Source organism: Manacus vitellinus, unplaced genomic scaffold, assembly GCF_001715985.3.
Source record: "Manacus vitellinus isolate BGI_N305 unplaced genomic scaffold, ASM171598v3 scaffold_18_pilon, whole genome shotgun sequence".
Taxonomy (NCBI): Eukaryota; Metazoa; Chordata; class Aves; order Passeriformes; family Pipridae; genus Manacus; species Manacus vitellinus.
Window position 1 is genome coordinate 9948835 of NW_021939324.1, and position 25096 is coordinate 9973930.

The following is a 25096-nucleotide window of genomic DNA, read 5'->3' on the forward strand; positions in this document are numbered from 1 at the left end:
TTGCCAGATGAGAGAGAATTTCAATATGCTGCTAAAATTAACAATTTGGAAACCATGGAAAAGCTGTTTAAAAAGAATGTTAATTTAAATGCTGTAGATACTGTGAGTATGAAGTGCCTGACAGATCACTGCTATGAAACGTGACTCCTTGGGGTTGCTTGGTGGAATGCCAGCATGCTGGTGTGTCCCATCAACTGCAAGGTGGTGGAACTGTGGGAGTCCCCTCTAGGACCTAATTAAGAAACATTTCACACATCCATCATGAACAGTAGGATTTGTGCAGCATAACTCACAGGTTTTTGCATTTAGCCACTAGTCAGGGTATCACATTGGGAAATAAGGACTTCTCGATTGTGTCCCTACTATAATATTTCCTCAGTGTTCTTGGGTGACCAATTTCTCAAGTTCCCCATCTTTTAGAGTGGGAGGACTTTACCTCATTAAGAATTAATTTTTGCTACTAACATCAAAAATTTCAAGGGTGAAGTATTACCCTTCGGTTTGTATGGAACCATGGGAGCATTCTATCACATCCTCTAGCTCCAGGCTGAGATCAGAGTTCATATTTTGCCCAGAGAGATGAAAATGCTTTTCTTATGCTGCCTTGAACTCTGGGCCTAAAATCTGAGGATGTATACTTCACAGTAACAAAATATAGTGCTGTATTCAACATGAGAAGTAGTTCAACAGCAACAGAGTGGTCATGACATTAAACTGGGAGTTGTGGATAATAGCATGCCCTCAGTGGCTACATATAAATCATCTATCCATGGACATCCAAAGTTAACCACAGGTTCTAAAAAAACTTTCTTTCCCATGACTGTGTTCATTTTCCCCCACTGGAGAATGTTCAATAGTACATGTGAATTCTCTGGTTTGTTTGTGAAAAAGAGAGGGAGACAAAATTTTCTTATGTATAAACTTCTTTTGAACAGTGAGAGTGTTCCCATCAATTGCATAGTACTCTAAAAAGTCATGTAAAATAGTTCTTGCTTCCTTATTGCTTGCCAGAATTTAGGAAATTTAACTAAATACATTTCCAGTCAAGTAGTTTGAAACTTTATTCTGTCGTCCTTAAATCACACGTGTATTATGAGAGAGTTATTAGCATAGCTATGTGGGGGTTGTGCTTTGATTGATTCTCCTAATAGGGGTGTAGCTTATACTGGCAAAGCCATTCTTTTTGTTCATGTTGATCATTCCTGCCCCTGTACTCCCAAGCCAAATAAGCAAGGCTGTCAAAAGGTGAGTTTTTATAGTACTATTTCTGTGCAAGAGTTTTTTTCTGGCATAAATACACATTGTAAATCCCACCTTTTTATGTTTTTAATGCATATCACTTTAAATTTAAACTTACACATGAATAAGTCAGATGATCTGCAGAGAAGAATGAGAACAAATCAAAACCTACTTTTAAAGTTAATTGGTTAGATCTCTTTATACTTCCTTGTATGGAAACTATTAGTGAATTATATTAAAGCCAGTTATGTTGACTTTAACTGAAAGCAAACTCCCTCCACTAAAGTTTAATTCAATTTAACAATCCCTTTTAAATTCAGACCATTCATTACTTTACAGAGCAATTAATCAAGTCTTCCTGATAAGCACTGAACCTATTTACCTGTGTAAAATTACTCACTGCTGGCAAGATGGTAGCTTTCACTTACGTAGATAATGACTCAGTCTGGGAAGGTGACTAACACTGAATGAGGGAGAAATCTTGTCATGCTTTGCAGAGATTTAGTGAAAAGGAGGATATGAGAAGCAAATCTAATTGTGTAAATCTAGCTCTCAGCTTTTCAAATCAATCCATATAATAAAATAGTAAACAAGGATGCTTCTTGTACTGCATTCATCTTCTCTAGGCGGTGTTTGATACTTCATCCCACTTTGACATTTCAGTGAAGGAACAATGCTGTGTAGACTAACTAAACCATTCTGTTTTTAAAAGAATTCTCTCAAGATCGATACTTAAATTCTATCCACAAGGGAAGAAAAACGTAGGTAAAGACCTACTGTGACTGTTGAAGGAGAAATATGAAATAGTATATAGTAACAGGTACATTTGGTAATAATCAGAGAATTCCAAAATCCTGATCACCTGCACAGGGAAAAGAACTGTATTACAGACCTGACAAACAAAGCTTTGCTTATTTCAGCTGAAGCGCACTGCGTTCCATTTTGCTGTTGCGGGAGGTCATGTATCAGTGGTGGATTTTCTTCTTCATCACAAGGCTAGGCTTGACATATCAGATCAGGTAAGCTGTTTTGCTTGTTTTGATTCACACGGTATAGGAACACCTTAGGGGAAAAGTGAAAGTAGATATTTATCTTCTGCTCCCAGTTGTGCAAAGTTAAATGCTTGCTGTAAAAACTCCAGTGTGCCTTAGAACTTCACGCATTTGTGTGAAAAAACGTTGTTAGAGAAAAACATGTTGCCTGGAATACTGGCTAAGTTAAATACTTGAGTCGGCACATGGCAAGGGTGGCTGAAATACACTGTCTGTGGTAATTGTAAATTAATCATGGGCCACTTCATATGAAAGCGATCACTGAAAGTAAAAATGAGCTATGGGGATCGCTAGCGGCTCAGAAAGTACTCCTTGTATTCTTTACCTCCATTTTTATGTGAGTAGCTTAATGCAAAACTGTCAGCTGCTCTGCAGCCTCCAAGATGTTAAATGTTTATCCATGTATGGCTGATTTGCTTGGGCCAGATGGTGATCCACAGTGCAAGATTTGAGTCAGATATTAAAACCAAATGTATGGTGTGTTATTAATAAATATGCTATTCAAACCAAGAGTTTTCCATTGAACTGAGTTATGAAAATTGATGAATTTACCTTTACCTTTTTCTGCTGTTTACTTCTTATCCACCATATGCAACAGTGTTTAAGTTATAAATAAGATAAATGCCAGGTTGTGGAGAGTGGAGGGAAAAGTCTGCCTTATTTTCACATTGTGTTGGAATGAAAATGAGAGATCTGTCAGTTGCAGTTATCAGTGGCTCATGGCTTTGGCATGTTCTTGCAGTGTAGGTAACCATTTCCTTGTTAATGCTGGTTGAGTTGCTCTGAAATGTGCTCCTGAGCTGCTCTGTCAGTGAATACCTCATGTGCTGCTCTGAAGAAATATATCCTCCTTCTGGACCCTATCAACTCCTAAGCCGATCTTGCACTGTTGTAAGCAACGTTTCCCATTTGTCTGGCAAGCTGAAAGACATTGCCTGAATGGAAGTTTAAAATTAATTGTCTATAATATAAATGCTAATGGAAAAGTACTGCAAGAAGTTTTCTTCAAGTATTAGTGCTCTCTAACAGTTAAGAAATAGATCCCTGGATCTTCCACAGAGTACCAGTGGGTATAGTGTAAATTTTATTCTGTATCTATTGTAAATTATCCTTTATGGCAAATTATTTTTCACTAGGAGTCTTTCAGATTTATTTAGGCAATGAGGTGCCTCAAAACATTTTATTGGTCCTTTCATTATCCTGATAAGTTGCATTGAAGCCACAGTGGAACCCTCCACGCATGTTGGAGTTTCTATTAGACATTTCTATTAGACATTCATCATTTTGAAAGACCATTGGAGACGCTCCATCATAGTTAGCTTACAGGACTTAAATATTATGACATTACATTTTGTATTTGACAGTGATTCATGTACTCTCTGGCAATCAGTTTGATCTTGCAACTGATAAGAAATAGCATGAAGATATTGTGACTTGATTTCTGACATACTTTTTGTATTAATAAGCATAAAGTCTTAAGCCCTCTCAACACTGCTCAGTACAAAAAATAAGTTAAAAACACAGAGCAGCATTCCAAGCAGCAGATAAGTGTTGCTCCCGTCTCTAGATTGGAGACTTGATGTAACTCATGGAGGTAGTTAAGATGTTTATTGATTAAGAAACACATTTCTAAGAAACTGGCAATAAACACACCACTATTAATTGTATTATTAATTAGTATTAATAGTATTAGTAGTATTAATTCACAACTATATCAATCCCAAGCTGCAGTGATTGAGTTACAATTTTATTGTTTGTTACCATTTTTAGCATTGATACAGAATTACTGAAAAGAGATCTTATAATACAAAGCTACAATTCTTGTCCTTCTGCACTTAATATCAAGGTAGAAGTTTATCTGTTCTTATCCATCCTACCATCCCAACTACTTCAGAGGTGGACCCAATGAAGAGTCCAAGGCAGTCCCTCGCTATATTGGAAGGAGCTTGGGTCTGCAGGTCATCTTATCACCCTTAGCACAGGAGTCCACAATCACACAATTCTCCACGTTTTTTAGTTTCCATATGATTTTATGCCTTATTTGCCTTTTTTTTGGTCTTTTCCTTTGCTCACCTTTTTCCTACCCTTGTACTTCCTTTTCTCCTCCCAGACTCCCCTCTGCCAAATAGCACACAGAGAGAATCATATAAAGTGGCTGAGGTTGCAACCTCTGGAGATGACCTAGTCCAGCCTCCTGATTAGAGCAGATTACTCAGAGCTGTGTCCAATCAGGTTTTGATTATCTCCAAGGATGGACACCCCATAACATCTCCGGGCAATTGATTCCAGTGTTTGATCATCCTTAGAGCAAAAAAGATTTTTCTTATGTTGAAGTGAATCTTCCTGTACGTCAGTTTCTGCCCCATTGCCTCTGTCCCTGTCACTGGACACCACTGAATCTGGATGGTTCTTTTTCACTCCCTTCCATCAGGTATTTATGCACAATGATAAGATCCACCCAAGTCTTCTTTGACTAAACAGTCCCATGTTGCTGAACATCTCGTATGTCAGATGTCCCTGGGGCATGTCTCTCCTACGCTGGAAAGCCCAGAACTGGACATGATACTAGAGGTGTGGTTCACCAGTGAGTAGAGGGGAAGGATCACTGCCCTTGGCCAGGTGGCAGTGCCCTTCCTAATGCAGCCAAGGATATAATTTGCCTTGCGTGCTGCAAGGACACAGCTGATTCATCTTTAACTTAATGTCCACCAGGAGCCTCATGTCCTCTTCTGCCAAGCTGCTTTCTAGTCAGTTGGCCCCAGTCAGTACTGCTGCCTGAGTTTGCTTCCCCTCAGGTACAGGACTTTGGATTTCCCCCTGTACGATTTCATTATCTTCTTACCAGGCCTTTTCTCCAGCCTGTCAAGGTTCCCCTGTATTGTAGCACACCAATCTGGTCTATCAGCCATTCCTCCCAGTTTAATACCACCTATAAATTTGCTGCAGGTGCTCTCTGCCCCATCATTCAGGTCATTAATGAAGATGTTAAACAGTGCTGGACCCAGGATCAATGTGTGCATTGCTTGTGACTGGCCTCCATCTGGACTTTGTGTTACTAATCAAAGAATATTTTGGGCCTGGTGGTTCAGCTGGCTTTCAGTACAACTTGGTATACCTGTTTGCCTACACCTGTACTTCTGTTTGTCTAGAAGGATGTTATGAAGGACAGTGTCAAAACTCTTATGAAAGTTGAGATAAACATTCATGTCTCTCCCCTCATCCACTAGTCTCATTGTGTAAGGCTATCAATTCTAGTTACTTTTTCTCCTTATTCATACTTAGGAAGGTTTTTCAGGGCAGACTTTTGAAACAGTCACAAATTTTGCCCAAGCCTAGATTTGTCTCATAACCTGCACACCAGATGCATGTTCCAGATTGCCCTCCACTGTTTTCCACTGCAATTTCTGCAAATACAGGAAAGACACTGATAGACTGTAGTCCTGTGCAGAGCCTCTAGGATTATTAGAACTGCAGCATGATTAGAACTGTGTATGAGGAGGTGCTGAGAGAGGTGAGCCTGCTCAGCCTTGGGAGAAGAATGGTAAAGGGGACACCTTATGGCTGTCTGCAGCTACATATGGGGAGAATACAGAGAAGACAGACAGACTCTTCTCACAGGTGCACAGTGACAGGACAAGAAGCAATGCTCTCAAATTGCAACATGGGAGGTCCTAATTAGATAGAAGAAGAAAAAAAATTCACCGTCAGGGTGGTCAAACACTGAAACAGATTTTGCAGAGAGTTTTTTAGTCTTAATCTTCAGGCTATTCAAAGCTTGCCAGGAGAAGGTCCTGAGTGACCTAATCTGGTTGGACAGGCTTTGAGCAAGAGGCTATAGCAGTGGGACCTCCAGAAGTCTCTTCCATCCTGTACTGTTTTCTTACTCAATGAATAGTTTATGAGTAGTACCCTGAAGTCACTATCACCTCATCCGGTCACTGGTCACCACAGGGAAGAGATCAGTACCTGCCGTCCCACTTCCCCTCACGAGGAAGCTGGAGGCTGCTATGTCTCCCCTCAGTTTCCTCTTCTCCCAGCTGAACAAAACAAGTGACCTCAGCCACTCCTTGTATGGCTTCTCCTTAAGGCCCTTCACCATCTTTGTGACCATTCTTTGGACACTCTCTTACAGCTTTATATCCTTCTTGTATTGTGGCATCCAAAACTGCACACAGGACTCAAGATGAGGCTGCATCAGCACAGAGTAGAGATAGCCTTTTTGTTTCTAAGTTAAAAACAGGGGGTTTTTTTCTTTTTTTTTTTCTTTTTTCTCTTTTTCCCCCTATAATAGAAATATTTTTTAGAGAATTTGAGAGAAAAGAACCTTAAAAAGTCTAAATGGAAAATTATGGCGACTCATGGATATAGAGCCACTACATATAGTCATCTGATTTGTCATCCACTGCACCCAGGGCTAAATATCTACATAGTTTCTGGAGAGAGAGAGAATAATTTGCAGGTAGTATTTAGTACCCCCTCCCCTCCTCCCACCCTTCCTTAAAATGGGATCAGTCCTTCTCTGGAGATGCCAGACCTTCTGTCAAGAAGAGGACACACTGGACATTTAGATAAGTCTTGTTGCATTACATTTTCCTTAATTCCACTCATACTGCTAGGTGTTAATATTGCTTTTCTAAGAGCCTGCAGAGCAGAACCTGATACACTGAATTAATCAGTAAGATTTAAAGAAATTTGGTGTGAGGTGTTTTGGTGGTAGTTGTTGCAATCCACCCTGCAAGACAGAAGTAAGTTTTGGGTCAGAGGCTGGAGGTGCTGTTTTTTTCCCAGTCATTTAGGCTGGGGCAGGGGGCTGCTTCAGAGGCACCCCTGCTCAGAATGAGGCCTTCTTGGGGTAGTGATGGGTGTGTGCACAGAAGGACCCCTTTGACATGGTCTGGCTCATAGGAGAAACGCATCACACACTCAGAGATTCCCCACTGGCCTCCACAAAGCTAAGAGTTTGTGGGCTAGGCCCCCTCCCCTCAGCCTTTATCTTCAGTCTCCTGGCATGAGGCTTCTTTGCACAGCTTGCTACAGTAGCAATGTTTTAAGGCAATTAAAAAATTCAATTCCTAGCTGTAATTTCTGTCTTTGTAATTTTATTTGAAGCATGGCCTGACAGTGATTCATCTTGCAGCTTGGACTGGAAATCTGGATATAATGCGAAAATTAGTTAAAGCAGGTGCTGATCAAAAGGCTAAGAATGAGGTTTGTTATGACAAATTTTTATCAACTCTAAACATGTTTGTTTGGAAAAAAAAATCAAACTTATTCTTACAGAGTCACTTATGGTTTTTCAGGAAGGAATGAATGTACTGCACTTTGCAGCTCAGAACAACAGCGTTAAAATAGTTGATTATTTTCTCCAAGAACTTCATCTGAATGACTTGAACAAGCCTGATGCGGTACAGTGTGTTTCTTTCTGTTTATTTCTTTGATATCATGAGGCTTTTGTTTAGGACAAAACAATCCTGACTTGGGGAAATTCAATTAATTTAAATTTATTGCTAGTTACATAAACTTTTAATTAGTGACTTTAATATTGAGAAACGAGTAAAACAAACAGCCAGACAAGCACTTGGAGAAAACACCTTTTCTCCCTCTTTGATTATCTCAGTTGAACTGCAGAAACTTCTCCTCCCCTGCTCTCCTTGCTTTTGCTGCATGTGATGTTCAGTTGCATTGGTGAGGCAATGGGAGGCAGAGGAGGTTGGGGCCAGTCCACAGTGGATTCCTTTTTTTCTGCTCTTTGTTTCTTACTCTTTTCCTCTGCTTCAGCAAGCTTCTTCCCTGGGCTACAGTCTCCCTGCAGGTGTACCTTCTCTTGTGTCTCCTCTCTTGCATCCTCTCATGTCTCCTCCTGTATCTCCCCTTGTGCCTCCTCCCTGTAGCAGTGACCAGCCTTTCTTAAATACATTTTCACAGAGATATCATGTGTTCCTCTGATGGCTTGAGTGTTGGCACGTGGTGGGTCAGTTCATTCCATTGTGGAGCCAGCTGTAAATGGCTATGGAAGGGCAGTCTCTGATGTCCTCCCACACAGCCCCCTGCCCTTACCAAAACCTGCCAGTTATGGCCAACATGGGCGTATTTTTTCAAGATAGAACATAAAACTCTGTGCAGCCATTCTAAAAAGATGCACCAACTCTTCAACAGTGCCAGAACCTCATCCTCATCAGGTTTACTGTGTTTTTATTTTCCCTTTCCACAGTCTTGGGATCTTGTTTTGAAAGCTTACATAGCTAAGTAGGATATTTTATTTTTACATGAGGAAAACTTATTCCTGTGAGATCTGTCATCAAAAGAATGATCAAAGATCTCCCTTCTTTTATTTTTTTTTCAGCCTTGAACTTTATTGACCCAAAATTCTGAATTCTTTTTACACATGACAAGGCTGACAAAACAGAGTTAATTTAACAAAACAAACATTTTTGTCTTAGGCCTTGGGAAAAGAAAGGTGAAGAAGCATCTTCTCTTTGTTGAGGTTGTTTCATAATTCTCTATTAGTTGCCTGCATTTCTTTTTCTTAGATATGAGATGAGGCTGTTTTAACTAGTTGGTTAAGTGCCTCACTGTCTGAACAGTGGTATGGTTTTATGTGAAGATAACTTTCTGCAGTTGAATTGTAAACAGTTTGAAATTTAGACACCACCCAAAAAACCCCCCAAACGTGCAGCTCTAAATTCAGGCCTCCAGGATGAAACTTCTGAGATATGTTAGTTCTGGTCTGTGCTTACAGAATTCAAATCATACATGTTACACCATGGAAATAAATCTTGCAATTTTCTTTACTGCCTGTTTCTGAGCATTCTCAGATTTTTAATGTTCTTTCGATAAATATTTTCATACTGAGAAGAATTAAGATTTAAATATTTTGAGCATAATTTCTACATTTTCACCATTTCTAAACAGTTTTCATATATTTTCTTCAGGATATACAAGATGTATAATCTGTTTACTTACACTAACTATATATTTTTAGTTATTAATCTTCTTGTGTATATCTACTATTCTATTAATCTCCTTAGTCTTATGATACATACATTTTTATGTAGGATACATGTACACATATGCATGCCATGAATCTAGTAACCAGAAGCAAGTATTTCTACTTTCTCTAACACTATGTTTCTTTCCATAATTGTTTTCTAGAAAGGTAAAAAGCCATTTCTTCTGGCTTCTGAGAAAGGCCATGTAGACATGATAAACAATTTGATTGCTCTGAAACTGTTCACATCTGAAAAAGATAAGGTAAAGATTTCTTTTCCACAGAAATACAACTACAAATGTGCTTACCCAGGTTTTGGCCATTAATCTTTAAATCATTGGTCTTGAGGGCTTGGTGTAGTACCCATATTTGCAGAACCCAGTCTTTTTGCTGGTACATGCTGAAGTTTTCAGAAAACCAGCTAGATCAACAAGATCATGTCTGCCTACATGTGAAAAGGCCCTTTTCCAGTTAGTCTCAATCTTGGAATGTGTCTTGTGGATCTGCCTCCTTCTCCTTGTACGTAAGAGAGAATTGTATGTAAAAGATCAAAGGCTTTGTGTTGGTTTTAGTTAATATATTTACTTTATTCTGTGTTTTAAAATTTTAATACTATTTGACTTTTTAATTTCAAGGAGGGAAACACAGCATTGCATTTAGCAGCCAAAAATGGTCACAGTGAAGTTGTAGAAATTCTGCTTGAACAGTGGGAGGAAATAAATGACCTCAATCAGGTAAGGACACTGAAACTACTGAAAGAGATAAAATTAGAGACATGAAAAATTGTCCAAAAAATAAAATTTCAAAAGAACAGATGTGGCACTGAGTGGACTTTCTTAGTTCTGCTGCTTTTCTAGTACCTTTGCATCCTGTTTCCTTGTTCCTTGTCCAATAAATTAACCTCTGTTAACTCATTCAATGTCTCTTTCTCTGTCCTCTATTCCTCACACAATGACCTCCCCTCCATTTGGCATGCCCTTGCATAACTACTCGTAGAAGAAAACACAGAAGGGCCTTAACCTCCACTTTGCTTTCTGTTGTCCAGCATTTTTAACCATGTGATCCCATTCCTTTTAGCATCTCACATATAGCATCTCTGGTGCTTTTCAAGCTATTCACTGGACCAGTTCAACTTGCATACCAAGCATTTACCATCATAGATACCTCAGCAAGGAGGTCTCAGATTTGCACCTTGCTGTCTGAACTCAGTTGCCTGCGTGAAACTGGCTCAAACACTGCCTACCTGCTTTTGCTTTCCTGGGTTAGTGTTGGTGAGCTCAGCTGACATATTCATCAGTTGCATATTAGCTGTGAAGGTTGTATGCTTGAGCTGATGCAGTCATGAGCTTAATTTTGAGGCTTAAACAAGGAGTAGAGAAAGGAAATGCACACTAGCTGCTCATCTCAGCTTTCCTGCTTTCCAAAGTGTCTTTGTGTCTCCTGTTTCTTCTATGGGGCAGCTAGAAGAAACTGAGCAAGGTAATTTCCCTTGTTGTGGGCTGTCATGCCCACTGTGGGAACATACTGTGTGGCTGATGGTCTGTTCTGCTGGCCCAGTGGGTGAAATGAGTAAGGGACACCCACTTCTACCTGAGGCCTTCTTCTTCCTTTATCAGCAACAGATTTGTGGGTGGAGAGGTTCTCTCTTACCCAACTTGTCTGCTATTTTCAGCTATGCAAGCTGAAGAGGCACACAAGCCTCTTTGAAATGTGGAGCCCTTTTGTTTCCAAGCCTTGTCTAAGAATGTTGCTTCTACACACAAAGCTTGTTCTGCTTGTGCCCCTGCCTTGCCATGGCTAATGGAGTGACCTTCCCCTCCAGCTGGACATATTCTGGGTGGTGTAGAAACCGATCTCTCTTTCCATAGCATGAGCAAAGGACTAAAATATATTCAGTTTACCAGAATAATGGTGCGGTGATTTTAAGCAAAGTACAGACAGGATTTATTAAAGCTTTTGTGAATGTTAAAACACTAGAGTAATTTTTATTAAACCTTTGTGTATTTTAGGAGTTTAGAAGCAGGGAGTAGATCATTGTGCAGCTGATGTTAGCTATTTTAGAGATTTGTTGTGGAGACATGGAGACTCTTTTGGTGTGAGAAGATTTGAAATAAATATGAAATAAGATTATTTCTATTAAAAATCCTCCTTATAAGTAGCACTAGGTGTTTGCAATTTGTCAGAAATCCATGGCATTATACTGACAGAATTCAGTACTTACTGTATGTTCTATCATGCTGTTGCTGACCGGCAACAACTGCTACCCACCATCTTTGTTTCTGTGCCTGTTTTCAGCAGTCTTCTTTGAAAGGAACACAATTAATATTTATGAATATTAATATATGAATAATTATTAAATAATTTTCTGTATCATTAAACATTACTGTACCTCTGTCCACATAAATGCCATCTGTCACTGAACTGTTGGTGAGTTGCCACATCATTCAAGTGCTAATTTAGGAGCATTCAGGTTGTGTTCTCTTGGGACCATCTCACCTTTTGTACTGAGCTGGAAGAGCCTGATTGAGCCTACCAGAGGTGTTTTGTGTCACAGTCTTATTAGTCATGTGGCTTAAATGGGAACAGACTTTTTCTCTCTTTTGGTCTAGAACGGAGAAACTCCATTTTACTTGTCTGTTAAAGGAGGTCATGAAAAATGTGCTGAACTCTTACTGGATGCAGGGAGTGACATCAATGTTTTAACTCAGGTATGTACACAGCACACAGGTAGTGGGACATCCCAGGCAGTGGGGAAGGACATTATATTCCCTTTTCTCTGTGTACTAAAAGTGTATTTGCTCTGCTTATTTTTATGAAATAGGGAAAAATAATAAAATAGAATGGGGAATGTAGAGAGTACTAACAGAATAAAACTGATGTGGAAGAAAAATAGCATTATATTTATTTGAAAGAGTACTGTGGTGGAGTTTATTCACTGTATGCCCAATAGTACATCATATGACCAGAAAATGTAGCAGACTAGGGTAACTGAAAATCCTATGTTTTGGCAGTGACTGATCTGATGTTCTTGTTCTTGTTATCCACATCTGGTTCCTGGACTTTGGTCCAACTCACATCTGCTGAATGACCTTCGCTTGCCTGCTGCAAGAGGATTATGATTCCGGTAGACTGAGCGCTTGTTTGTTTACACAGAATTATTATGTAAAAATGTTCTATGGATTTATTTTTAAAGTTTGTTAATGTGAGTGTACTTGCTTGGTAAAGGTCTAACAGGCTAACTAACAGACTAGGATGTGTATTGACATTGTTGTTGTCCATGGCTCAGTATAGATGACAATTGAAAAGGGCTGTTGGATACTGGTGTTCTTTAGCATATTTGTTGTGATATAGTAAAAATGGGAAATTCCTTCACTATTGACAAAAGCAATTGCACATCATCCTGACTGCTGATCCACTTCTTTTAGTATCATTTTATCAAAGGGTTTTTTTTTTTCACAGAGAGGATAATAACACAAACTTAAATGGAAGATTATCCTATATTTGTAGCTCTCTTTAGTACTGGGGTTTTTTTCAGCAATAAAAATGTAAGTTTTTGCTGTCTATCAAAATTTCTTTCAGAATGATAGCAGTGCTTTGCAGGTTGCAATTCAGAATGGACATCTATCCTTGGTTACTTTTCTTATTGATAAGAATATTGACCTGGTTCCTAAACCCGAGGTGAGTGTATATCAGAATAACTGTTCTGCTGCTGCTCAGCCTGTCCTGTCTTTTGTGGCCTTCCTTGGAATTCAGACAGCCAAAGGACATTGAGTAGCTCCTTGAATTTTATACTATACACGTTATCACTTAGTTGGGATATTGATTAGCAACATGTATAGACCAATAGAGACAAGGTCCTGTTGCACAACCCAGGGAGTGCCTGAGCAGACTAGTCCAGTGCAGTGTAGACATGGCCAGGCTAAGCCAAGGAGAAGATGAGCAAAGTACCCTGCTTGAACTAGCAAAGCAGGCCTCCCTGTGTGCTGTGGGCAAAGAGTTAACACTCGTAATGGATTTTGAATAAAGATAACTAGAAGATGCATAAACACTTTGGTGTTGTCACCGTTTGAAGGTAAATGCACACTCAATGGCCTCAAAGTCTGCATGCCACCATTCTTTGGGATTTAAAAAGAAGGGGTATTTATATTATGCAAATCTTCTCTCAGTTTAAATATTAGAGTTTTTGTTACGCCTGAGATTTGCTATGAATAGGAAATTATTTTCCATTTCTACAGCACAGGATGAAAATGGCATCTCGGCTTCATGACAGGCAGTGATCACTGGCCTATTGCAGGAAGTTATCAAGGAAGAAAAATTTATGATGTGCTGGAAATGATTTAAAGTTTGGGCAGTTGTTTTGCTACTTGTTCTCACTGGCTTTCTGTAGGAGAAGCAACTCATGCAATCATAATTTACATTCTGAAAACATTTCCAGCAGGGTGTTGCATAAGAGCTTCCTTTATTTTTCTGTAGCCCTGAAGAAGTGGCTGTGTTTTATAAAGACACCGAACTGGTGTCTGGCACCCATGAATAGTAGTGGTATGGAATTATTCTTTAACTGTATTTCACAAGAAATTGATGAGTCACAGGTTCAACATCCAAAGTGAACTTGCCAACCAGATGATTGGATTGTGACTGGTGTTGGACCTGTGCCCAGTTACTTTAATAAATAATCACTCAAATAAAAACCCTTAATTTCTTACCAGCTGTAACTTGCTCTAAATATGACAGCAAGTCAGTTTAGTACAAAGAATATTTCCAGCACCAATGTGTTTGTTCCTGGAAAGTAGGTTTTGACATCCGTTTACCAAATACAGAATAAATCTGTCTTCAGGCTATTCAACTAAGGGCAAACCCAATGTTCTGAGGGAGCCCTAACATTACCCTAATCTCTCTGCCAAGGATAGCAGCACAGCCCAGGTAGGAAGACTTAAGAGGAGAGCCTTGCCACATTCCTAAATGGTGACACACTGATGCAACTCCATATTTCTATTTTCTCAGCTGTATTTGTCTACCTGATGCTGTAGGAGCAGGCTACCATCTCTGGTATAACTGCACATTGAGATGTGTTTTCTGCAATCTTGAAGCTCTGCTAGAGCATATTGCCTTTGCAATGGGTAGTTTTCAATTAAAACCTCTTTCTTGTTTGAATAAACTTCTAATAATGTACCCAACCATAACAGTTTATTATTTTCCCTCCACAGCAGAAGAATTCCCCTCTCCATTTAGCAGTCATCGGTAACAATCTACCAGTAGTAAAAAGCCTTTTGGATGCCAATCATGATATAAACTCCTTAAACAATGTAAGAAAAACTGGGAATTAACACAATTTCATTGGTAAAGAAGAGATTATGTGGATCTTGCTTGAATTTTTTTTTTTGCCTTATGAGCTCGGAGTGCAAAAAAGTAGGAAGGAAGAGGTGGTTCCCTCCTTATCTTTTTGCTTGTATTAGTCACTGGTACATGCTATGCTAATATTGTTTGTGGAAGATAAGGATAATGGATTAATTTATTGTTCAAGTGTTACGGTTCATGTGCAATAAACGACAGAAATATTTGTCTCAATGGTATTGACCTCAGAGGCAAACCCAGTGCAGCGTGGCATTTGACTGGAAAGAAGTGAATCTTTTTTTAAAGCAACCCACGGGGTGCAGTGTTTTAGATCTGTGACCGAGCCATGCTAGTAAGACACCAGAGTTAAAACTGTTGCTGAGCAGTGTTTGAACAGTACCAAGGATTTCTCTGTTTCACATTCCATGCCCCCAGGTCAATACAGGGGGGTGCTGAGGGAGCTGAGAGGGGACACAGCCGAGCAGAGCTGAGTGAAGTGCTGCTCCACACTACACAGCAACACCCTGAATGATGATGTCATAGGTCTCTGTGATGCAATCAGTTAGCATGTTTTTTCTGTACAAATCCTCCTACAATTGTTAATGACCATTTTCTGCTTTTGCTGTGTGTGTCACTTTGTATTTCTTTGCCTGTGAGGGTGATGATAAAAGCACTGCCCTTGTGCCTAATCTGGTATTTTTGGGCCCTAGAATGCCACTGTCTGGGTACTCTCATGAAGAAAATCAACAATTACACCATTTCCCTTTCCTCCTTGGAGAGGTGCTTTGTTGAAAGAGGAACAAATGGCACTACCCCTTCTTATCCTCCATGATAGGTCTGCCCCACCTTCTTGTAACAGCTACTTGGTTCCTTGAATATCCTTGTGTAATCACACTGTTCATACTAGAGTGTGTTATGAGTGTGATTTTGATTATTGTTCATAAGGTTAAACAACTAATTGGAAATGCTGCACAGGAATTCACCCAGAGGCAGTTGATTGTCAGGTGGCATAGTTAAAGTTCGCTGAACTCATTAGGAAACAGGTAGACTTCTGCTACTCACCATCATTTTGTGGCAGGGCTCGCTAAAAAGCCCTGTTGTGGATGTTGCATCATAATGTTGAAAATTATGGATGTCTAGTTGTCTTGGAACGCATTTCAGCAGGGAAGAGGTTACTTGAGAGGATAATATTGATGCAGGTTGGCAGTCGCATGAAGCACTCTGCCCAAAACACCTTGCTTTAAGAGCGAAGAGAGAGAACTTGTTAGTTTATGATACATTAGAGGGGCATTGCAGCAACTTTTCCTGAGCCAGCTGGAACTTCTGTCTGGTTTTCCTACAGAGATCCCATGTGCTGTCTTGTTTACCTGAAATAAAACTGGCAGGTAGATCACTCAGAAGTTAAATTATTTCATTCTGTGTTTTCTCACTAAGGCTGCCTCTTGTTGTGAATCAATTTTAGATTCAGCCTGAGAGCATTCTGCTTCTGGGAGGGAGTTTGATGCATTACATTTATTTGGTGTCTATAATTCCAGAGGCAGGAAACCCCTCTGCATTTGGCAGCTGATCTTGGTAATGTGGAGTTGGTGGAAGTGCTGCTTAAGGCAGGATGTGATCTCAAGGCCATGGATAAGGTAAATTGCATTCCTCACACATGCAAGGATTATATGATTTTATTTTCTGGTTTATACCCTTCAGCCTGGAAAGACTGAGGCAAGAAGAGCAATGGCTGGAAGAAGTACCAAAGCAAAGTTGATAGGCAAGTGCTTTTTAAAGGACAGAATACCAAACCCAGTTTTTACAAATTTGCTAGATTGAATTTCCCCTTTTTACAGTTACCGCTATTACAGATTTTCTGTATGACTGAATTGATGGATTTGATGTTTATTATGAGAAAAATCTAGCTCTTTAGGAACTTATAAAAAGTAATTTTCCTTTACAAAACTGTCCTCATGAGAAGTGAAGCTTTGCAAACTAGGATTGTCTCATTTTTCCCTAGCCTGACATGAGGCTTGGGGCTCTGAGCATGGGCATTGATGTGTTTTGGAAGGCTGAGGTAAGATGCTGCACTGTAATTAAGCTTTTTCATTCAGAATCATGCCTACACTTGCCAGAGAGCTAAAGTTCTCATATGGGCTAACCCAGAATGAAATCTTGTTCACTTTAGACAGCACCTTAGCCACTGGAAAATTTTCTCAACCTCTTTGTATTCTAAGAGCAGACACAGTCAATTATTGCTTGTTATGACCTTAAGCACCTACAAGTCTTGGGATAGATAGTGCCCTGGTATTACAGCAATCTTGATAGAGTTCATGACTTGTTATGAGAATTTGGCTCTGAACCAGTACAAGTTGTGTCACCTTTCTGCACTGGTTTTATTTCTTGGAGTAGTTTTTTCCTTGCCTGTTTGCTGGATGACCTCTGAGGTCATGCCTCCACTGGGAACATTTGCAAGTACAGTCCCCGTTGAACTGAATTGGTACTGAGATGCCAAAACTGACTAACAGTAGACAAGAAACAGGGGGGCCTGCTTCTGTTGCACAGTGTTGTCCTGTCCTGTTGTCTTGGCCTGTCCTGGCCTCCATACCCTGGCAGCAGGAGTCCTCAGTCTCCAGAGCGTGTCATACATCTGCATGAGTTGCAAGCTGTTAGAGCAAAGGAAATGCTATCTCAGGAGCTCTTCCTTCTTCCCATCTGCAGATAAAACTGTCTTTGGTTGTGAGTGACAGTGCACAGAGAGCTCCCTGTGTGCAAGACTACCATGCTACATGTGCATGCAGGATGCCAGCATGCCTGCACCAGCACAGGAGGCCAGAAACACCCACCCCCTCTGCCTCCCTGCGAAATGTAGAGCACCCCTCTAGAGGTGAAACTCATGGAGCTCTTATGGTCTCTGGACTCTTCACATACAAAGCAAGCCTATGCCTTAAAGGTTTAATGAAATGTAAATTCATTGGCTTCCAGTGTGATGCTTTTCTAAAAACGAGAATGATCGTGAGCAGAACTAGGAGCTACACCTCAAAAAGAGTATACTAGGGAACTTTGTAGCAGCTAGATAGTTGAAATACCTCATTACTGCATCTTCTAATTAAGAGGTTGGCTTCTGCTAGGTCTAATTTTCTAGAATGCCTAGCACTTGATATGTGGAGAACACCCTGAATATTTAAATCCAAGGCAGTTACACTCAGTGCAAATCTGAGAACAGACCATTGCAGAATTAACCCTTTAGAGCCATTGAGATGCCTTTACACTGAAGTGCTGACAGCAGAGATGGGTTCAGGTAGACCGAGCAGACCTCTGCAGCTGGATTTAAAGCAATGGCTTTTAGTTACTGTGGCTGCCCATACTACCCATGAAGCATCATCCTATAGTTGTGCTTATTTCAGTCGTCATGAGAAAAGTAATTCTCTTTTCATTCTGTGAGCTAACCTCTTTTACCAAATAAAACAAGGCACAAGTTTGCCCTTAAAGTCAATTTCCAACTTTGCCAGCCCATCATCTGAAATGCCAGTTTAACCATTACATGGGAATGGATTGTATTGTGGTAATTTTCAATTTGAGATGCCTGGGCTTGTGTGAACTTGGAAGCAGTGACTGGAGAGTGCGAGCTGGTGTAAAGTATGCAGCAGTCTGAGTGCAAGAGGTTTCTGAAAGCAGCCATACCTCACTAGAAATTCTTTAGAGGGAAGTCCAGTGTGGGAAAGAAATTGACCACCGCTGGGCTGAGGGGATAGAGCTCATGCAGAGCATAGAACTTGGATTGTAGTTACTCAAAAGCCATAAAATTGTAGTAAATACCTTTTCCAGGGAAAAAAAAAAAAAAAAAAAAAACACCCAACAAAAAAAAGATGGGTCTCTGTGAACTGTTTTTGCATTTCTTCTATGATACACTTACCTGAGATAATGTTCTGATTCACTGTCTCTACTTCCAGCATGGAAAAACTGCACTAGCTGTGGCATCAAGGAGCAATCATGCCCTCATTGTAGATATGATCATTAAAGCAGAAAGGTATTACACCATGAAACAGGTAAGAGGCATCTTTCATTACACTGAATACAGCGATAAAGGAAAAGCCAATTCTGATTTTGAAGTGTCTTTTGCTTGAGGTAGTTCCTTTTGGCAGGCTGCAAGATGCAGGCTTAATTCCTGACTAGCTGTTAAAAATGTAGGCAGATCTTAACATTTTCCTGCACTGTGCTCTACACAGAGAGACAAAGGGGCGGAGGGAGATTCTAAACTAAATTCAATCTGTGCCATCAGCATGAGAGCTGGGATAATCTGGATCCACGCTGATCCCTGGATCCTTTGGTACAGTAGAATCTGTGGTTGAAAAATGGTGGAGTGCAGATGTCTGTCACTCCTTTGTTACCAAGGGCTCAGCTGCTTTGGCAGAAGCTCCCTGTTCTGTTCCTTTTGTGTTAATTATAAAATTAAATCAATGAAATGGAAAAGAATACAGCAACAAGTGAAGGACACAGCTTAGATTGTCTGAATTTCTTACTTTCTTTCCCTAGTTGTTACTTAAATGTAGGCTGCATAGTGCTGGGCCTCCCTAAAGGGCCAAATTGCCATACCAATTTGTGACTTCATTCTCACTCCTGCTTCCTGCCAGGCAGTGTTTGTTTCACTAAGTTAGCCAAGTGTATAAGCATACTGATCCCATCCCAGTGCAGGCACAGAATTAGCCGCTTTTACCACCCCACTCCTGCCCTGTGTGGCCAAATTAATGACACTTAATGTTACAGGGCTCATAAACTATGGATCTAGATTAATTATCATGAAAAGTGCCTCCCCCAACGCTCTGTATTGTGCCTATTTGATTTGCACCAGTTCAGCTGGAGTTGTCAGCTATGTTATTGTTTCTTTTGGCTTAAAGGGGAATTAGAAGTGAAGTCAGCTGTTGCCACAGAAGACATGACAAGTCTGAAAGCAGTAAGCCCATAATGCTCCTAACCTCTTGGCACTGTGTACTGAATTGCCTGAAGAGAAAAAAAAGATAGTTAAGCAGATGGTTTTCTACAAGAGCACCAGAGATGTTTGGAAATACAAACATAAGTGTTCGTATCCTATTGCCTGAAGCTGAGAGCACAGCCTTTGGGAGCAGCTTAGATCTTACAGCTGTGGAATATGATGTTGTTCAGGTGGTGTTACCACACAGGAAACTACACCATTTGGAACCATTATTTTAAGAACTGTCTTTTTATTACATTGAGCTGACTTATCATCTATGACAAAGCATTAGTTACAAAAGGAAATGTCATGTAGATGTGAGGAAAGGCACATGATACTAATGCGTGAGTGTCATCTCTCTGTTTGACCTTTTTTCCTATTTACTGTTTCTACCCAACTCTTCCCTATCATTGTCCAGGCTGGATTTGACTGGATTTGAGAGCTGCTTTTACTATCCCACCTTGCCATTGCCTCAAAACAGAATTAGCAGCAAAGCAAAGCTGTGCTGTTGCAAACATTTTTTTAGAGTTGCATCAGATGAATGGAATCAAACATGCATGATAATGCTTAGTTACTGAACTGAGACTGTTTTTTTCTTTAAGACTCTCATAAGGTATAGGAAACAATCCTGTTGTGTTTTTCTGAATTTAATTTGGAACGAAGTACTTTATGCTTAGCACTTTTTAATGTGGCATGCTTTCATTTCCTTTTTTGCTTAGTACCTGCTTTGTAATCCTCTATCAACACTATCAAATCCTGAAGACATTTTTTCCCTTTGGAGATTGATTTGAGACAGGACCAGTACATAAACAAAATGAAATATAGAAGTAGTTTGAGCTTACCTACTTAGGAATGAGACTGTTCCCTGGGCACCACTCAGCGCTGAAACCACTGATTGACATGGTTTTTGCAAAGGTGCCCAAACAAGAAGCAACCCCATCACTCCTGTTTCAGGTGAGCTACACATACAGTAGCAACATCACTTAATCTGGAGGGGAAAATCCATTTGGTTTTGGTTTCTATCTGGCAATGAAACCAGATTCAGGTTCAAAGTGTGTGTGTGTATTGCTGTTAAGACATTTTGCAGAACGGGGTTCTGCATGTTGAAACCAATAGCTCATGCTGCCAGCAAAGGATCTGCAAGTCTCCACTTCAGCCACATGAAGCTGACAGGTCAGAGGCAGGAACAGCTTGAGCAAGTGCCTCACTGAGGGTGGGTGCCTCTTCTCAGAGGAAGATCAGCACTTCTAGAAGCAAGAGGAAAGAGTAAGAACTGTGCCTGAAACCCAACCATGTTCAAAATGTGACATATAAAGTAGACAGAGTCAAGGAGCACAGCAGTGCTGGCACAGTATTTGCTGTTACTTTGCTTTTGTGTATCAAATACCAGAGAAAGAAAGTGGCTTATTTTGCAATTAATTTACTAAGGCATAGCGGCAAAGGGAGGACTTTGTCAGTTCTGTTTCTATGAGCCATACATGGTTCCTTTACAGGCATTGAGCAAATCACCTGTCAGTAGCTACACCTGGTTGTCCAGGACACCGTCCACTACTCAGTAAGCAAAGGTTTTCTTACAAGATTTATCACCTGCTTTCTTTTTCAGACACATCTAGCTCATAGCGATGATGGCTCAGACTTCAGCTTTTCCTTCAAACAAGATCACAGTATACAGACCAAGCAAATCCGTTCCTCCCTTTGGAATCTAGCGTACAACCACTTAAAACCCCGTGAATGGAAAAAACTGGCCATATTCTGGAAGTTCACAGATGAACAAATTAAAGCCATTGAAGAACAGTGGACAGGTAGTAACATCTGAGTGGCCAGACCTAATATGTAGGCTAAAAAAACCCACAGTGCAGTGTTGCTTTATAACTATGTGAGTATCACATAGTGAAGGGATACAAGCCTTGTCCCTAGTTCCCAGGAAGCAGTGCTGTAGAACTACAGGCCACTTCTGCTCTCCCTTTTGGCCTGAAAAAACCTTCCTCTTGGGAGATCAAAACCAGAAGCAGCGAGCAGCATGGAAGGGTCTTGCAGGTCATGCTGCAAATGAGGACCTGGGAAACCTCATGACACAGAAAGACCTTGTTCATGCTCTGTCTGCATAGCTGCCATGAAACAGTAGCTTCTGGTTTCAGGCATATTAAGTGCTGGTAAAACAATACTTCTACAGCACATATTATACTTGTTCACTGCTACTCTAGGATATATTTCCACATCTTGGGCAAAAATGAAAGGAAAAATTAATTTTAAGATGTATTAGGATTTTTTTCTCTCTTAACAGTAGTGTTAGGATAAAACTGGATTTTTTTAAAAAAACTTTTATAAGCATCAATCTTCATTTTTCTTCTAGGTGAGAGGGAAATAATTGAGCAGGTTTTAAATCCTCTTGCAACTCTAAAAGTGCAAAAGCACAAAATACACTGTTTCCAGCATATTGAACAAGTACTTTGTGTATTGCATAGGGAAAAAAAGTTACAAGGAACATGGAAACAGAATGTTGCTCATCTGGTTACATGGGACGCTGCTGGCTCATCAGAATCCTGTCAAACATCTATATGAAGATCTCATGACAGCAGGATTTCAGCCTTTAGCTGGTAAGTTGATACAGAGCCCATTACACTGTCTTCCAGGAGATTGCAGTGTGGTGCCGAGGTCCCCGCTGGTGCTGGGATGGTGTGACTGTGGCAGGGCTGGAGGACACTCTTCCTCTCTGGGACTCTGCCCTTGCTGCGGGGTGAGGCTGCTTGAGAAAAAGCATTTAAGTGAGACTTGAGATTTCTAAAGGAAGACAAAAATGTGCAAACTTCCCTCCTTTGTCTTGCACACATGGTTAAATTGTAACTGGCAACCCTTCAGTTAGATTAGTTTGACCATGTAAAAACCAGAGCATGCCAAGCAAGTGTTTTCTCTTACTTTACAGAGAAGATCAGAACTTCAATTAGCACTGGCATGGACTCCAGAAAATGTGCAGTTTCATGAGTTCATCAATAAAACATGGCATATATGGTGGAATTACATGCCAGCTGGAAAGTGACTTTCAAATAATATCTTTTCTGGAAACAAAAACCTATTTTGAAGTTGTACAACGTTTTGCAAGCTAGAAGAACTTGCACTTCTGAAATGTAGGTTACTTCTTTGTCAAATGCTTGCTATACAACAATTTAAAAAATTTAAGAGTGAATGGCTGACTGGTGATTTATGACTATACTGCTAAGCAAGAGCCACCCCTTACAATTTCTACACCTCACTTAACATTGATACACTAATTCCATACTGGAACTGCAAATTAATTTTATGTTTGACATGAAATATAAATAAGATGTTTTCTACCTGAAAAAGGTCAAATTTAATAAGTAAAAATTATTAGTATAAATAAATCAACACTTCCAGAAATAGGCTGGCACCTGGCCTCATCTGAGATTCAGCTTTTCATAAAGTCTTCCTAGGATTATGACAAGTCATTCTTCTTCAGCATTTGAACTATATAGTGAAAATACACAAAAATGTCATGTCTAAACTCAAGTGTGTCTGGCTACAGAATTTTCTGTCATGCTGTATGCATACTCCAAAAAGAACATTTGATATTTAATACTTAACACATCTAGAAATTATCTACCTATTTCTTGTTCATATCTTGAATTAATATTGGTAGTGCCTTGCTGAACATATTAAAGGGTTTTCTCATTTAATATATTGCATATCTGAAAAATTATGCAAAATGTCTATCTTCTTTATAACAACATAGCAATATGTAATGGAAGAATTGAATCACCTTTTCTGTTTGTATATAATCTGCATTATTTTGGACTGAATCCTACTGTTTGTACTAAAAAGATAATCTGTATCTTTGTGTGAAGTTTTACACCAAACTGCCCTCTTGTGTGCAACCTATTTTGACATGTCTGCAAAGCATCACAGGAATATGAAGAACAGGCTGGTAAATCCTCAAATTATGGAATGCATGAAGTTCTACAACATTAGCTTGAAAAATGAGAATGTTTAAGAATTTGATGGACTCAGTACCTCACCTGGCCCAAGCTGCACCCTGGGGTGTGAAGGATACCACCCTGTTGTTCTTCATTCAAGTACACTAAGATGTAGGATATAATTAAGGTGCATGTCAACTACACTTACTCACATAAGCAACTAAAAGCATTTATAACAAAAATAAATTTAATTTTCTCTTGAACACAGATGTTAGTATCATTGGAACTAAACAAAGAGATTCAGACAAAAATCACATTGTATCCTTTATTTAAAAGTGTGCAAAAGATTCCTTAAATAGAAAGGGTTTATCTTAATAAAATAAGTTCCCAAGTAGTTTGGAGGTAGAACAACAGTTCAAGTTTTTTTCCCCTCCAGATGTTTACTACAAAAGCACTTTAAAAAAACCCCCTTTTTTTAGCAAAGGGTAAAAACATGATATGTACTTGAAGCCCTACTACATCAAATCTGAAAAGACTGGGAGGAGGTACCTTGATAAAAAAACCCCACCGGTGATAATGATATTTACTCAGTCAACAACTTTAATTGACTGAACACTGGTAGAGGTCTGGCCCTGAAGCATTCGCCCAGCTTGTCCTGCAGGTCTCGCAGTGGTAGAGCCAGAAGAATGGAGCACAGTTCGAGGATATTTAGCAGCAGTGGCTTGTGATATGGTTTGCTGAAAAGTAATCAGATACATCAAAACACTTAGTGGTACAAAAAAATTCCCATTAAATTAGCCCCAGCTGAGCTGTAGTTTAAACAAAGATTTGCAACCTAGCAAACTGAAATACACTTACCAAAATAGAAAAAAAAGGGTTACTTTAGCAGAACAAGTAATTTTTTCCTTTCTTATCTGTTATACAGTTTTTAGAATGTAAAGTGCTAAACTTCTAACTAGCTATCTTGAGCTTTTATCACCTCAATCTTATTTCAAGGTTGGTTCATTTGGGTTTTTTTTACCAAATCATTCAGAATTTTCCTCTGTAGGGCTAATTTCATCATGCCAGCTTTCCTTTTGAAGCTTATTATTTGCTATGAGGAAGCCTCTGAAAGATCTCTGAAAGGAAAAGTTTTGCAATTTTATCAACAATTAATTTTCTGCACAAAAAACTAGCCACCTTAGCGTAATAAACAGTAGTTATTCTGCTTTTAATCAAGGTAAACTCTCTCCCTTCTCAGATTAACTCGAGATATATTTCAATCTGATTGTCTTCCACTTAGGCATTTATCTGCAGAAAGAGTATACAGAATATATCTTGAGGTGGGGTCTCACATTTATTACATTTTCAGAAATCAGTTTTTGATACAGTGTTCAGGTACATTTTTTGTGACACTAGTCACACACTCTGGATCCAGAAATTGTTCTAAATGAAATAATTATCACACGGAACCTCTAACCCTCTAAGGACATACAATTTAATTATGAATATCTGCTTAGGAGCCCAAATTCTAGAAAGCTGCGTGCAGCCTGCCATAGGGCTGAGTCACTGCAGGAAATGAGGGAAAGCAGAACATTCCTCACACAGCTACCAGTAACTCCAGCCA

General features: G+C 39.6%; 2 protein-coding genes across 5 annotated transcripts in view; one reads left to right on the forward strand and one right to left on the reverse strand.

Moving 5' to 3' along the window:
- On the forward strand, positions 1 to 22579 carry ANKDD1B (ankyrin repeat and death domain containing 1B). Its single transcript, XM_018070481.1, has 15 exons — positions 1 to 102; positions 2160 to 2258; positions 7401 to 7499; positions 7592 to 7696; positions 9444 to 9542; positions 9915 to 10013; positions 11889 to 11987; positions 12389 to 12403; positions 12859 to 12957; positions 14484 to 14582; positions 16146 to 16244; positions 18543 to 18638; positions 21165 to 21363; positions 22027 to 22158; positions 22485 to 22579. The coding sequence occupies exons 1-15, from the start codon at positions 55 to 57 to the stop codon at positions 22541 to 22543; spliced, it is 1446 nt and encodes a 481-aa protein (XP_017925970.1). The 5' UTR covers positions 1 to 54; the 3' UTR covers positions 22544 to 22579.
- Positions 21998 to 25096, reverse strand: part of POC5 (POC5 centriolar protein) — a 25832-nt gene continuing 22733 nt past the window's right edge. For 2 of the 4 annotated variants that reach the window (XM_018070480.1, XM_018070477.1), the window contains one exon: positions 23961 to 24227. In XM_018070480.1, coding sequence (XP_017925969.1) covers positions 24078 to 24227 — 150 coding nt within the window. In that variant the 3' untranslated portion in view covers positions 23961 to 24077. Of the gene's footprint in view, positions 22308 to 23960; positions 24228 to 25096 lie in introns of those variants that run through there. The other 2 variants (XM_018070478.2, XM_018070479.2) reach the window with 2 other exon arrangements.